The sequence below is a fragment of the Protomyctophum bolini genome (genome assembly GCF_963924005.1).
Source record: "Protomyctophum bolini genome assembly, chromosome: 22".
Taxonomy (NCBI): domain Eukaryota; kingdom Metazoa; phylum Chordata; class Actinopteri; order Myctophiformes; family Myctophidae; genus Protomyctophum; species Protomyctophum bolini.
Genome location: NC_137883.1, coordinates 21,727,522 through 21,743,600, shown reverse-complemented (window position 1 = coordinate 21,743,600; position 16,079 = coordinate 21,727,522). Strand labels below are relative to the sequence as shown.

At 39.0% G+C, this 16,079-nt stretch overlaps 1 protein-coding gene across 2 annotated transcripts in view; it reads right to left on the bottom strand.

Annotated features, from left to right (window-relative positions):
• Window positions 1–5,942: 5,942 nt before the first annotated feature.
• The window catches only part of pi4kaa (phosphatidylinositol 4-kinase, catalytic, alpha a), a 54,751-nt gene continuing 44,614 nt past the window's right edge, over window positions 5,943–16,079 (bottom strand). For both annotated transcript variants that reach the window (XM_080755893.1, XM_080755894.1), the window contains exons 49-54: window positions 15,560–15,685; window positions 14,768–14,888; window positions 11,461–11,620; window positions 10,899–10,988; window positions 6,833–6,916; window positions 5,943–6,385 (exon numbers count right to left, since the gene is read on the bottom strand). In XM_080755893.1, coding sequence (XP_080612019.1) covers window positions 6,334–6,385; window positions 6,833–6,916; window positions 10,899–10,988; window positions 11,461–11,620; window positions 14,768–14,888; window positions 15,560–15,685 — 633 coding nt within the window. In that variant the 3' untranslated portion in view covers window positions 5,943–6,333. The remainder of the gene's footprint in view (window positions 6,386–6,832; window positions 6,917–10,898; window positions 10,989–11,460; window positions 11,621–14,767; window positions 14,889–15,559; window positions 15,686–16,079) is intronic.

The window sequence follows — 16,079 nt, the reverse complement described above, 5'->3', positions numbered from 1 at the left end:
CTGCGCGCTATAGTATGCCGTACGACATGGGCTATAGCCCACGGTCCAAAATGATGAGAAACGAGGCTAACTTTTTTTTTCAAAATTTCAAAAAACATGGGCTATAACCCATCGTTTTTGTCATTTCGTCATTTTTTTCAAATCCTCAAAAATGATGAAAAACTGCGCGCTATAGTATGCCGTACGATATGGGCTATAGCCCACGGTCCAAAATGATGAGAAACGAGGCTAACTTTTTTTTTCAAAATTTCAAAAAACATGGGCTATAACCCATCGTTTTTGTCATTTCGTCATTTTTTTCAAATCCTCAAAAATGATGAAAAACTGCGCGCTATAGTATGCCGTACGACATGGGCTATAGCCCACGGTCCAAAATGATGAGAAACGAGGCTAACTTTTTTTTTTCAAAATTTCAAAAAACATGGGCTATAAGTGTATACAGGGTCTACAGTTGAAACCCTCTAAAATGAAAAAAATGCCCTGCCTAGCGGTCCGCGCACCTACAGTATGTCTCTTTCCTTTTTTCCTCTATTAATAAAGACAAAAAGCCCCAAAAATATATTTTAAACAAATTAGATATTACCGGCATGTAAGAATGAGGAAATAATTGGGAAAATTGTCTATCTACAAGTTTTGTGAGCTTGCAGATCGACTATTTTCACAATATAAAATGTATCTGTGGAACTGAGTCAAACTAAATGTAGTGCCTCAGGGTAGGGGATTTCCAGTTCAAGTCTGATTTATTTTTGGGGGCTGTGGCCTGAAAAGGTTTGAGAGACAGTCGCATTTGGTATTCCCGCTCACTTCCTGCTTGTGTGTTTGCTTTCTAGGAGATGTCGTTTGCCAGGTCTGCTATGGACAAGGTGCACAGCAGTCACGGCGGACCAGAAATATTGATCCGATATTCGCGTCCGAAAACGCAGCAGTCTGTAAACACCTTTACTGTTTGGACATGAGGAGGATTCTCTGTTTGATTTGAGTGCACTGCTGTACCAACATCTGTACGAACAGAGCAGATGTCACTCTATGGAAATAATGGACAAGCTGACAACGGGGCAGAAACTGTAGAAAGCACTTGGACTGGACTTCCCCAATGAACTGCTGGGTCTATTTTATTTTATTTTATTATATTTTTTCAGCTTTCTTTTTATGCTGTGTGCTTGTGTGAGTGGAGCCACCTCTGTAGTTGCAGTATTATGAAACAAAACGCAGTTTTTCATCATTTTTGAGGATTTGAAAAAAAATGAAAAAAACGATGGGTTATAGCCCATGTTTTTTGAAATTTTGAAACAACCAAAAGTGTCAAATAATGGTTAGAAGCTGTTTTTCAACAACCAAAAGTGTCAAATAATGGTTAGAGTAAGTTAAAAAACTCAAAGCAAATACAGGTAATTCGAAAATGTTATTTTTGTACTTTTGTGTTTCTCTTCTTTATATATTACTTTACTGTTGAAATGTAAAATTTACATTTCAACGAAAGGACCTGTAAATGACAACACAAAAACTAAGGCACTGGTGTCGTACTTCTGGTTTACCGGAACGGGGTGCAACTCCCTGCAGTGCCCTGCTCAATTTGTTGTATTTACATGGTTCATTGGTCCATGGTCTCAGAGGTCATATAGGCAATAGTCTTCATCATTGTTGAGGATTTAAAACACAACACGGCATGCTATAACACGCCGTTACACATCATTTTTGAGGATTTTTAAAAATTCCGCAATTTCCGCAATTTGCTATTTCCGCAATTTTCAATTTCCGCAATTTGCAATTCCGCAATTTTTAATTTGTGCAAAAATTTCCGCAATTTCCACAATAATTTCCGCAATTTCCGCAATTTGCTATTTCCGCAATTTTCAATTTCCACAATTTCCGCAATAATTTCCGCAATTTGCAATTTTCAATTTCCGCAATAATTTCCGCAATTTCCGCAATTTGCTATTTCCGCAATTTTCAATTTCCGCAATTTCCGCAATAATTTCCGCAATTTGCTATTTCCTGCAATTTTCAAATTGGAAATTGCGGAAATTATTGCGGAAATTGCGGAAATTGAAAATTGTGGAAATTGGAAATTTCCGCAATTTCCACAATAATTTCCGCAATTTGCTATTTCCGCAAAAAAACCGATGGGCTATAACGCATATTTTAGGGGAACCACTGCAGGTAGTAAAAGGCAATGATTTGAGCCAGACAAAAATAGGTGAACACATTTAATCTGTGAGAGATTTAAAGACATAATAAAAGAATGCCAGAACATGTACAGTTACAGTACTCTCTATAAACAACTGACTGATATCTGATTTATACGTAGTTGTGCGTGGCTGTCCCAACTCCCTGCACCACAAGTAGCAGATCTACAAGAATACAAGCTCATAGCTGGTGTGAGCTCGTATAGATCAGCCATAATGTATAATGTATGTAATGTAACTCACCCACGCACAACTACAGTAACTATCAGAAATAATGGGCAAGTTCATTTACCCATAATCACAGACGAACGTGCACACGGGTACATAAACACACACACGCTCATAAACAGTGTACACAACCAAATGAGCACAAAGTATTTAGGTGTTCAACACACATCTTAATCTTAGAAATATACAGTATTGCTGTAGTCAATTAGGGGGAGGGTGATCTTACCAAGAAATGTCAACCATGATAATGAATACAGTAGTAAACTAATAACACCTCCCACCTCCCCCTTTGTACTTTTGTACAGGCAATTCAAATATGTTTTGAATACCTAAATGAGTAGTTCACGCCAAAAAGTACATATTTTCTATCAATTACACACCCCAAGAAGCCTTGAAGTCATGGAGATTTTCTCTGTGTTTTGTCACATTCCTAAGTCAATAAATTGATGACCAGCACGTCCGGCATTGTATCTGGTAGGAGACTCAAAAGAGCCTCCATTGAGTCTTTAGAAAAATAGTCTTTGTTTTGTGAACTACTCCTTTAAAGGGTTCACCTCTAAATAAGATCATACAGACTCACAAACATGTGGGAATTTATAGTGGTTCACACAGGATTGAGTAAACCTAAAGTCTGCTTTATACTTCCGTCACACAGCAGACCTACAAGCTCACAACACGTCACGAATGTGAGGTGTTGTGAGCTTTTAGGTCTGCTATTTTTGACACGACAGAGCATAAATGAGTCTTTAGAAACCATATTTGTTGTACACTACACACATGGATAATTATGGATCATATACAGTTATATTGCATAGGGTTGTGTTGTTCTCAAGTATAACACTATTGTTCTTCCGTTTGTGCCAAAAGTTAAAGAGAAATGGCTTTTAGGTATAATAGTCATACATTTTTAGTAACAAGAGAAACGAACAAAACCCCCAAATCTCAGAGCTTCAAGTACAGATTTGGACATGAAGTGATAATATAATTAATGTCTCTGTTGTGCACAGAGTGGAATGTCTCTAAAACAACATCCGATATAATAATAGTAAAGGGTTCGGCAAACATGTAATAGCGCTCGTATCCGGACGAAATAAACTTTTCTTTCATGATCAGCTAAAAACCAGACCTACAGTATACGGTTAAAAGACATTAAAGTTAAAAGCCTGCCTGAATGTCGTAGGCTATACGAAAGAAACAGCCGGTCGATCGACAAGCGCAGCTTGAAGATCTGCTATTTTCGCTGCGTGACACCAGCGTGCATTTAAATCAAGTATATACTGTTAAGACCTAGTCTATTTTGTTGTAAATAATCTCCACCCACACAGACGTGATTAATGGGGTGATACTGTAGCTGTAATGGGGTGGGGGGTTTGATCACAGCTCTATCAGAAACAACCATCAGACAGGGGGGGGGGCTGATATATGTCTGACTTCAAAAGTCAACATCAGCAAAAACCAAAAAGCCGTCTATGTTTTCAGTCAGCATTCTAACGTAGAAATCATCGCAGTCAGACAGAAACCTTGTATCTTTCTCCATAATAAACGGTGTGTTATTAAAGGGTTGTTTTCGACGTTCTGCGGAGACAGACAGCAGACTGCTGCCATGGCGACGCAAACGCAGTCAGAAGACGTCCTTCAAGAACAGCCTAGAGCAGTGGTTTTCAACCAGTGGTCCTTGAGGGGGTTCCAGGTGGTCCCTAGCTAAATGGAGAGTTGGTGGTAAATAAATGGATCCTTATAGATCTTTAACTCTCGAGTGTAAAATGAAATCAAATGGACATTTTACACTCTCAAAGAGTTACATTATTGTCTATAAGTCTATAGGGAATGTAGAAGAATTGTTATTTTGATCGTTTGCCTGTTTTCTCTCCCATGTTTATGTTTATTAAAGGATCTCCATTAGAGAGAGGTCTGACAACTATAGCCCTATATACCCATCATCAACACAGCATGGAATTGTGGACAAAATCGACGCGGCGCGTTTCAGCGGGTATCAAGTAGTAGGTCATTCGTTTAATAAAAACTAAACGAGAATATGGAGATAAGAGGTTTCCGCCCGACAACGACAATACGTTTTGTTCCATCGTTACCAAAACAAAGGCGGCATGATAACTTTTGATAGTCATGCGATTAGAAATTATATAATAATTGTATTTGATTTGATCAATATGCTTTATGTAAACTGGAAAGAAGAAAATTGATTGTGTACTCTACTAAATTGGAGATAATAATTAACCACTGAAATCCTATATAGGTAGTTGACCGGGGTATACCACAAGGACATATGCTAGGTAGGCTTAGTATTTCCTTATACACCCAAAAGCGACATATCGTGAGCTTGTAGATTTTCCTGCGAAGATATTTGATGTCGATCAGTGGTTTTCAAGCTTGTAGATCTTTAACGCTTGAGTGTAAAATGTTCATCTCTCCTATTGTACCAATACAGCATGGAATTGTGGACAACATCTTATCCAACGATAAACTATCCTTTACTTTTGGGTCCAAGAGATTAAATCTCATCAAATGGTGGTTCCGTGGCTCAAATGGCGAAAAAAAAAATGGACCTCGATATGATGAAAAGGGTTGAAAACCACTGATGTCGATCGAAAACAGACAAGTCGCTAGCATAGAGCCCTGAGGGACCCCGGTTCTAAGTGTAATACAATGATATTATATATAAAGTGCTTAAAAGTGAATGACAGCATCATTATAAATAACAATATACTGGAAACTGCTTTAAACAAACAAAAAATATATATAATAACGACTAGTCGCCTCATGGTCAACCTTACCTAAACTGTGACACAGCTGTCTGTCTGTGTAGGCCAGTGGTCTTCAACACTGTTCAGAATAAGGACCCCTTTGGATGAGCGAGAGATGATGCAGGGATCTCCCACTACGTATTGTATAAAGTTCTGTTGCAGATCCACGTTGATGATGTGCATTTTCAGACAGTTAACCACTTAAACCCTCAATACTTGATCTTCTCCTCCCCTTAGAGTGATTATTCGTTAACAATAGTCCTGACCATTTCTCCAACTCTTTAGTAAAAGAGAACATTTTCAGATCGGGATACCAATTTTGTCCATTCAGGAGAGAGACCTCAATTCAGTAACAAGGATAGGCCTATACAGGATATAAAACAAGTGAAATTGGAAGTACATAATAATACACTAAAAGAAAACAGAACTTTATGAAAATGTAAGGAGATAAATGAATGCTCTTTGTGAGGTTGTTCTCTCTCCTGATATCGTGCAAAGATCGGTGTCCGCACCACCTGAAAACGTCTTTTTACAAACAAAAAAAGACAAAACAAACACTCTCTAGTAATGACTTACTATCAGAATATCACCAGCGAAAACATCACTTAATAAACATATTTTCCGTGATAGTCAAGTCAAGTGGTTCTTTGACAAACTTGAATTATGTTACAAGTTACACCCGTAACATGATTGTTTTTTGTTTTTCCTGTTTTTCTTTTAATCCTCTACACTTTATACAGAATTTCATAACAATCAAACTGCGCTGGAGGATAATGTCAGATTAACAGCGATAAAGTGTGAAATTATTGTAAGGAGGCAGTTTGAACGCAATTTTACCAGTGGTTATTTAGTCCTATTTTGTGAGGGTTATTTTTCCTTTTTATTATTTTTTAAATCGGGAAGACCAGGATGACATTGTAAAGTACCTCCAGTACGCAGTTGACATTGTCTGTGTTTTTGATCCATTTCTAACTCCAATAGCGGTACCAAATGGACCACTGGGGTTAAACACGGATGATGATTTGACTGTGCACTCTGCGACTTAGAAGAACCTTCCCAACGTTGGACCAGAAACAACTGTGCGGTTCCTGTTCTGTTTGTTCTGTACAGCGTGTGAAGGGTTAGTAGAGAGGAGGAGGACTACCCCCGGAAGATCTTCAGTATGGAATCTGGTTCTGGTAATACTGGAGCATGTCGTACGTTTTGCTCCTGTTGAAGAAAGGAAAAACAATGCAAAACTAATATTTTCTCATCCGTTTTCCAATCTGCAAGCAGCTTCAGAAAAAGAAAATATGACTATGTTTTTGTTTCTCCTACTTAAAGACAGGAAATATCTATATGTTGTGTATGTTCAGCTTTGAGGGTTTGTGTAAACGCAACCAATGAATGCCATTGATAATGAATGGCCAGCTTTGAGTGTTTGTGTAAACACAAACATTGCATAAACACGAACATTGAAGACAAAGATGAGGACGCAAAATCTGATTGGCCGGAATGAGATGATGTATGATGATAAGAGCGCCCCTCACTTCACATGAGTTTGATATTTAGTATTCCAGTGTCAATGCCACAGCTCACTGCCGTAATAGGAGCTTAAACAGAAACAGTGAAATTGAACACTCACTCAGTAAAGATAAAAGGACTTGTGTATCTTACCTGCTGCTAAGGAAACAGCTCTGTATGATTTTGATGATGTAGGCTGCCGCTTCCTTCTCACTCATCTGAGGGTTGAACCGTCCTCTGGAAAATAAACATAATCTCGTCTGTGTTCACTAAAGCCCCATTTATACTTTGTCGCGCGATGATGTCACGTGTCCCGAGAAGAGAACGGCCTAGACTGAGCTTGTGGGTCTGCTATTCTCGGTGCAAGACGCGTTCGCGTGTTGGAAGAGCCAATCCGTGTGCGTCAATCACAGGGCCATGAGCGCAGACGCCGATTGGCTCTTCCACTTTTTGGTGAGAGAGAGACAGAGAAGTTGCTCCTGCTCCAACTATCGCTTGGATCAGTGTTCATTTTTACAGCAAAAAAAGTTAGCCTCGTTTCTCATCATTTTGGACCATGGGCTATAGCCCATATCGTACGGCATACTATAGCGCGCCGTTTTTCATCATTTTTGAGGATTTGAAAAAAATGACGAAATGACAAAAACGATGGGTTATAGCCCATGTTTTTTAAATTTTGAAAAAAAAAGTTAGCCTCGTTTCTCATCATATTGGATCATGGGCTATAGCCCATATCGTACGGCATACTATAGCGCGCCGTTTTTCATCATTTTTGAGGATTTGAAAAAAATGACGAAATGACAAAAACGATGGGTTATAGCCCATGTTTTTGAAATGTTGAAAAAAAAAGTTATCCTCGTTTCTCATCATTTTGGGTCATGGGCTATAGCCCATATCGTACGGCATACTATAGCGAGCCGTTTTTCATCATTTTTGAGGATTTGAAAAAAATGACGAAATGACAAAAACGATGGGTTATAGCCCATGTTTTCGAAATTTTGGAAAATAAAGTTAGCCTCGTTTCTCATCATTTTGGACCATGGGCTATAGCCCATATCGTACGGCATAATATAGCGCGCCGTTTTTCATCATTTTTGAGGATTTGAAAAAAATGACAAAATGACAAAAACGATGGGTTATAGCCCATGTTTTTTGAAATTTTGAAAAAAAAAAGTTAGCCTCGTTTCTCATCATTTTGGACCATGGGCTATAGCCCATATCGTACGGCATACTATAGCGCGCCGTTTTTCATCATTTTTGAGGATTTGAAAAAAATGACGAAATGACAAAAACGATGGGTTATAGCCCATGTTTTTGAAATTTTGAAAAAAAAAGTTAGCCTCGTTTCTCATCATTTTGGATCATGCGCTATAGCCCATATCGTACAGCATACTATAGCGCGGCGTTTTTCATCATTTTTGAGGATTTGAAAAAAATGATGAAATGACAAAAACGATGGGTTATAGCCCATGTTTTTGAAAATTTGAAAAAAAAAGTTAGCCTCGTTTCTCATCATTTTGGACCATGGGCTATAGCCCATATCGTACGGCATACTATAACGCGCCGTTTTTCATCATTTTTGAGGATTTGAAAAAAATTACGAAATGACAAAAACGATGGGTTATAGCCCATGTTTTTTGAAATGTTGAAAAAAAAAGTTATCCTCGTTTCTCATCATTTTGGACCATGGGCTATAGCCCATATCGTACGGCATACTATAGCGCGCCGTTTTTCATCATTTTTGAGGATTTGAAAAAAATGACAAAATGACAAAAACGATGGGTTATAGCCCATGTTTTTTTAAATTTTGAAAAAAAAAGTTAGCCTCGTTTCTCATCATTTTGGACCATGGGCTATAGCCCATATCGTACGGCATACTATAGCGCGCCGTTTTTCATCATTTTTGAGGATTTGAAAAAAATGACGAAATGACAAAAACGATGGGTTATAGCCCATGTTTTTTGTAATTTTGAAAAAAAAAGTTAGCATCGTTTCTCATCATTTTGGACCATGGGCTATAGCCCATATCGTACGGCATACTATAGCGCGCCGTTTTTCATCATTTTTGAGGATTTGAAAAAAATGACGAAATGACAAAAACGATGGGTTATAGCCCATGTTTTTGAAATTTTGAAAAAAAAAGTTAGCCTCGTCTCTCATCATTTTGGATCATGGGCTATAGCCCATATCGTATGGCATACTATAGCGCGCCGTTTTTCATCATTTTTGAGGATTTGAAAAAAATGACGAAATGACAAAAACGATGGGTTATAGCCCATGTTTTTTGAAATTTTGAAAAAAAAAGTTAGCCTCGTTTCTCATCATTTTGGACCATGGGCTTTAGCCCATATCGTACGGCATACTATAGCACGCCGTTTTTCATCATTTTTGAGGATTTGAAAAAAATGACGAAATGACAAAAACGATGGGTTATAGCCCATGTTTTCGAAATTTTGGAAAATAAAGTTAGCCTCGTTTCTCATCATTTTGGACCATGGGCTATAGCCCATATCGTACGGCATAATATAGCGCGCCGTTTTTCATCATTTTTGAGGATTTGAAAAAAATGACAAAATGACAAAAACGATGGGTTATAGCCCATGTTTTTTGAAATTTTGAAAAAAAAAAGTTAGCCTCGTTTCTCATCATTTTGGACCATGGGCTATAGCCCATATCGTACGGCATACTATAGCGCGCCGTTTTTCATCATTTTTGAGGATTTGAAAAAAATGACGAAATGACAAAAACGATGGGTTATAGCCCATGTTTTTGAAATTTTGAAAAAAAAAGTTAGCCTCGTTTCTCATCATTTTGGATCATGCGCTATAGCCCATATCGTACAGCATACTATAGCGCGGCGTTTTTCATCATTTTTGAGGATTTGAAAAAAATGATGAAATGACAAAAACGATGGGTTATAGCCCATGTTTTTGAAAATTTGAAAAAAAAAGTTAGCCTCGTTTCTCATCATTTTGGACCATGGGCTATAGCCCATATCGTACGGCATACTATAACGCGCCGTTTTTCATCATTTTTGAGGATTTGAAAAAAATTACGAAATGACAAAAACGATGGGTTATAGCCCATGTTTTTTGAAATGTTGAAAAAAAAAGTTATCCTCGTTTCTCATCATTTTGGACCATGGGCTATAGCCCATATCGTACGGCATACTATAGCGCGCCGTTTTTCATCATTTTTGAGGATTTGAAAAAAATGACAAAATGACAAAAACGATGGGTTATAGCCCATGTTTTTTTAAATTTTGAAAAAAAAAGTTAGCCTCGTTTCTCATCATTTTGGACCATGGGCTATAGCCCATATCGTACGGCATACTATAGCGCGCCGTTTTTCATCATTTTTGAGGATTTGAAAAAAATGACGAAATGACAAAAACGATGGGTTATAGCCCATGTTTTTTGTAATTTTGAAAAAAAAAGTTAGCATCGTTTCTCATCATTTTGGACCATGGGCTATAGCCCATATCGTACGGCATACTATAGCGCGCCGTTTTTCATCATTTTTGAGGATTTGAAAAAAATGACGAAATGACAAAAACGATGGGTTATAGCCCATGTTTTTGAAATTTTGAAAAAAAAAGTTAGCCTCGTCTCTCATCATTTTGGATCATGGGCTATAGCCCATATCGTATGGCATACTATAGCGCGCCGTTTTTCATCATTTTTGAGGATTTGAAAAAAATGACGAAATGACAAAAACGATGGGTTATAGCCCATGTTTTTTGAAATTTTGAAAAAAAAAGTTAGCCTCGTTTCTCATCATTTTGGACCATGGGCTTTAGCCCATATCGTACGGCATACTATAGCACGCCGTTTTTCATCATTTTTGAGGATTTGAAAAAAATGATGAAATGACAAAAACGATGGGTTATAGCCCATGTTTTTGAAATTTTGAAAAAAAAAGTTAGCCTCGTTTCTCTTCATTTTGGACCATGGGCTATAGCCCATATCGTACGGCATACTATAGCGCGCCGTTTTTCATCATTTTTGAGTCTTAGTCTAGTCTTAGTCGAATAAATATAAAAAACCTTAGACTTTTAGCCTAAGTCAACAAAATTAACACTGGCTTGGATTCTTATCAGTCTTTCATCAACGCTGCCAGCAGATTAAACTTCCCATTTGTTTTGATCACAGGTGTGTGAACCATTCGCTCTACAGAAACACGCACATGCACACGCATACAGTTGTATTGTAATACTTACTTGAGGAGTTTAATGGTTTGTCCCCTGAAACAAGGCAGTCCGGTGTCCAACATGAGAGTGACTAGAGAAACCACTGCATCCATGTAAGGCCTGAGAGACACAGGACACACATGATGTCAACAACAATGTTTAGCAAGTTAGCATTTTGTTTTTGGCGTTCCCCCTTTTGTGCCAGGGAATGCAAGTAACATTAAAGAATGTAAGCTGACACAGTGACACACACAAAGTGACTGGTTAAAAAAAAAGGACATGATAATGTTTACTGCGATTATGGTAAGCTTACTTTTCACATTTTACATATCACAGACACCAAAGAGTAAAAACTCCTGTAACTTTAACAAGCCATTTATTTTGGCCGATACCAATATGCAGCCGATACGTCGGTCTAACAGATCTCACCGTACAGCCGATACCAATATGCAGCCGATACATCGGTCTAACAGGTCTCACCGTACGGCCAGGTATCGCCGATACCAATATGCAGCCGATACGTCGGTCTAACAGATCTCACCGTACGGCCGATACCAATACGCAGCCGATACATCGGTCTAACAGATCTCACCGTACAGCCAGGTATCCTCGGACACACATCTCCATGAACCACTTGAAGGGTGTGGCCTCCATCTTCCCGCCCATTATCATCACCATCTCATCGGTCAGCTTGATGTCTGGCTCCCAGCCCAGGTTACCCCCAGGAGAGCTCTCAAACATGAAGCCAAAGTCTGCACGCACACACACATTTGAATTATTTTATTTGGTCCACACTTTAAAAGGAAAATGCATAAGGACACAAACAGTATGGGTGCAGTAATGTTACAGTCACAAGCCTATGACACGTGTTTGGAATCATGATACAGCATGCAAGAATGTCACTCAGCAGCAACACACACACACACACACACACACACACACACACACACACACACACACACACACACACACACACACACACACACACACACACACACACACACACACACACACACACACACACACACACACACACACACACACACACACACACACACACACACACACACACACACACACACACACACACACACACACACACACACAAATTTGTTTTTGTCTAGTTTTAGTCAACAAAAGGTTGAATAAAATATATTTTGGTTTGCCATGATGGCGTTACTTGTTTTACATAAATGGATGAAAGTACCCTTGCTGTAATAATGTACAGTACCTATATGGATGAGATGGCCCTTGCTGTAATAATGTACAGTACCTATATGGATGAGATGGCCCTTGCTGTAATAATGTACAGTACCTATATGGATGAGATGGCCCTTGCTGTAATAATGTACAGTATATGGATGAGATGGCCCTTGCTGTAATAATGTACAGTACCTACAGTATATGGATGAGATGGCCCTTGCTGTAATAATGTACAGTACCTATATGGATGAGATGGCCCTTGCTGTAATAATGTACAGTATATGGATGAGATGGCCCTTGCTGTAATAATGTACAGTATATGGATGAGATGGCCCTTGCTGTAATAATGTACAGTACCTATATGGATGAGATGGCCCTTGCTGTAATAATGTACAGTATATGGATGAGATGGCCCTTGCTGTAATAATGTACAGTATATGGATGAGATGGCCCTTGCTGTAATAATGTACAGTATATGGATGAGATGGCCCTTGCTGTAATAATGTACAGTACCTATATGGATGAGATGGCCCTTGCTGTAATAATGTACAGTATATGGATGAGATGGCCCTTGCTGTAATAATGTACAGTATATGGATGAGATGGCCCTTGCTGTAATAATGTACAGTATATGGATGAGATGGCCCTTGCTGTAATAATGTACAGTATATGGATGAGATGGCCCTTGCTGTAATAATGTACAGTATATGGATGAGATGGCCCTTGCTGTAATAATGTACAGTACCTATATGGATGAGATGGCCCTTGCTGTAATAATGTACAGTATATGGATGAAAGGCCCTTGCTGTAATAATGTACAGTATATGGATGAGATGGCCCTTGCTGTAATAATGTACAGTACCTATATGGATGAGATTGCCCTTGCTGTAATAATGTACAGTATATGGATGAGATGGCCCTTGCTGTAATAATGTACAGTACCTATATGGATGAGATTGCCCTTGCTGTAATAATGTACAGTATATGGATGAGATGGCCCTTTCTGTAATAATGTACAGTATATGGATGAGATGGCTCTTGCTGTAATAATGTACAGTATATTGATGAGATGGCCCTTGCTGTAATAATGTACAGTATATTGATGAGATGGCCCTTGCTATAATAATGTACAGTACCTACAGTATATGGATGAGATGGCCCTTGCTGTAATAATGTACAGTACCTAAATGGATGAGATGGCCCTTGCTGTAATAATGTACAGTACCTATATGGATGAGATGGCCCTTGCTGTAATAATGTACAGTATATGGATGAGATGGCCCTTGCTGTAATAATGTACAGTACCTACAGTATATGGATGAGATGGCCCTTGCTGTAATAATGTACAGTACCTATATGGATGAGATGGCCCTTGCTGTAATAATGTACAGTATATGGATGAGATGGCCCTTGCTGTAATAATGTACAGTACCTAAATGGATGAGATGGCCCTTGCTGTAATAATGTACAGTACCTATATGGATGAGATGGCCCTTGCTGTAATAATGTACAGTATATGGATGAGATGGCCATTGCTGTAATAATGTACAGTACCTACAGTATATGGATGAGATGGCCCTTGCTGTAATAATGTACAGTATATGGATGAGATGGCCCTTGCTGTAATAATGTACAGTACCTATATGGATGAGATGGCCCTTGCTGTAATAATGTACAGTATATGGATGAGATGGCCCTTGCTGTAATAATGTACAGTACCTAAATGGATGAGATGGCCCTTGCTGTAATAATGTACAGTATATGGATGAGATGGCCCTTGCTGTAATAATGTACAGTACCTACATGGATGAGATGGCCCTTGCTGTAATAATGTACAGTACCTATATGGATGAGATGGCCCTTGCTGTAATAATGTACAGTACCTATATGGATGAGATGGCCCTTGCTGTAATAATGTACAGTATATGGATGAGATGGCCCTTGCTGTAATAATGTACAGTATATGGATGAGATGGCCCTTGCTGTAATAATGTACAGTACCTAAATGGATGAGATGGCCCTTGCTGTAATAATGTACAGTACCTATATGGATGAGATGGCCCTTGCTGTAATAATGTACAGTACCTATATGGATGAGATGGCCCTTGCTGTAATAATGTACAGTATATGGATGAGATGGCCCTTGCTGTAATAATGTACAGTACCTATATGGATGAGATGGCCCTTGCTGTAATAATGTACAGTACCTACGTATATGAATGAGATGGCCCTTGCTGTAATAATGTACAGTACCTATATGGATGAGATGGCCCTTGCTGTAATAATGTACAGTATATGGATGAGATGGCCCTTGCTGTAATAATGTACAGTACCTATATGGATGAGATGGCCCTTGCTGTAATAATGTACAGTACCTATATGGATGAGATGGCCCTTGCTGTAATAATGTACAGTATATGGATGAGATGGCCCTTGCTGTAATAATGTACAGTATATGGATGAGATGGCCCTTGCTGTAATAATGTACAGTATATGGATGAGATGGCCCTTGCTGTAATAATGTACAGTATATGGATGAGATGGCCCTTGCTGTAATAATGTACAGTACCTACAGTATATGGATGAGATGGCCCTTGCTGTAATAATGTACAGTACCTATATGGATGAGATGGCCCTTGCTGTAATAATGTACAGTATATGGATGAGATGGCCCTTGCTGTAATAATGTACAGTACCTATATGGATGAGATGGCCCTTGCTGTCCAGCATGATGTTTCCATTGTGTCTGTCTTTGATCTGCAGCAGGAACAGCAGCAGACTGTAGGCTGCCATACTGCGGATGAAGTTATAGCGTGCCTGTCGGAAGATAGGATGACAGTTAGTACACATGATTTAAGGTCTTTAGACACCGGGGGTCGTAGCAAATACATAAGTCTGTAAATGTTGTAGTAACTTGAAGTTTAGATTTCATATGTAATACCAGGAAAAGGTATAGGCCTGAAGCCATAGCTTATTTCACCTACCCTTTTACAAAATAAAGAAAAAAGGACAAGACACATGTGTATGTACATTATGTACATTATTTATATAATTATTTATGATCTTTATATGTGTGTGCATGCGTGTGCGTATTAAGAGAGAATATTGTGTTCCCATTATAAGACAGGCTGAAAATAACTTTTATGTTTAACCACTTAAACCACAGCATTCATATTCTGGGAGGAACATTCACCACAAATAGCCGATCTACAAGCTTTGGTGAAGAGACTTATTGGTGTACTGTAGCCTGTAGGCTGAAAAACAACGCATCAAGTACAGTTTAACTCGGGTCTGTTTTACTAAGCATAAAGGCTCCAAGTGGTTTAAACTGAAGTGTCATTGATGGATTATCAAAGTATTCTGAGGCACCCCTGGAGTTGCGTCAAGGCACCCACTCTGAGAAGCCCGGACTTAGTGTGACTTGGTGTGCAAGTGGCTTCAGAGGGTACAGGTTTGGGCTTAGAGGTGATTGATAATACTTTCCACACCTTCTGAAAGGCCAGGGTGGACTCGTCTCCGTACTGGTTCCTGAAGTAGTCGTACATGCCGAAGTCAGTCTGTCTGCCCAGCTGGTCCCGAGACTTACAGTCTGGGATGCACTCAATCACACCACACTGAAACACATACCGGTACATTTACTACATTATAAGCGTCATCATTCTGTACATTGGAGAACACACCACAGATAAAGTAGAAATCCAGACCAAAGCACATGTACCCTGAATCAGCCTATAATCCTGTCCCGACAGACATGTTGGGACATGATTATAGACTGTCCCAACAGTCTGTCCCAAGTGGGAGCTTTGCAAAGTTAGTGTACAGACAGTATTTTTATATAACCATCTTCTTACCCCCGGGGCGGTACTATAACATGTAATATGATGACATAGCGTTCTCCTTACCTCCGGCACAGTACTATAACATGTACTATGCTGACACATAGCGTTCTCCTTACCTCTGGCACGGTACTATAACATGTACTATGCTGACACATAGCGTTCTCCTTAC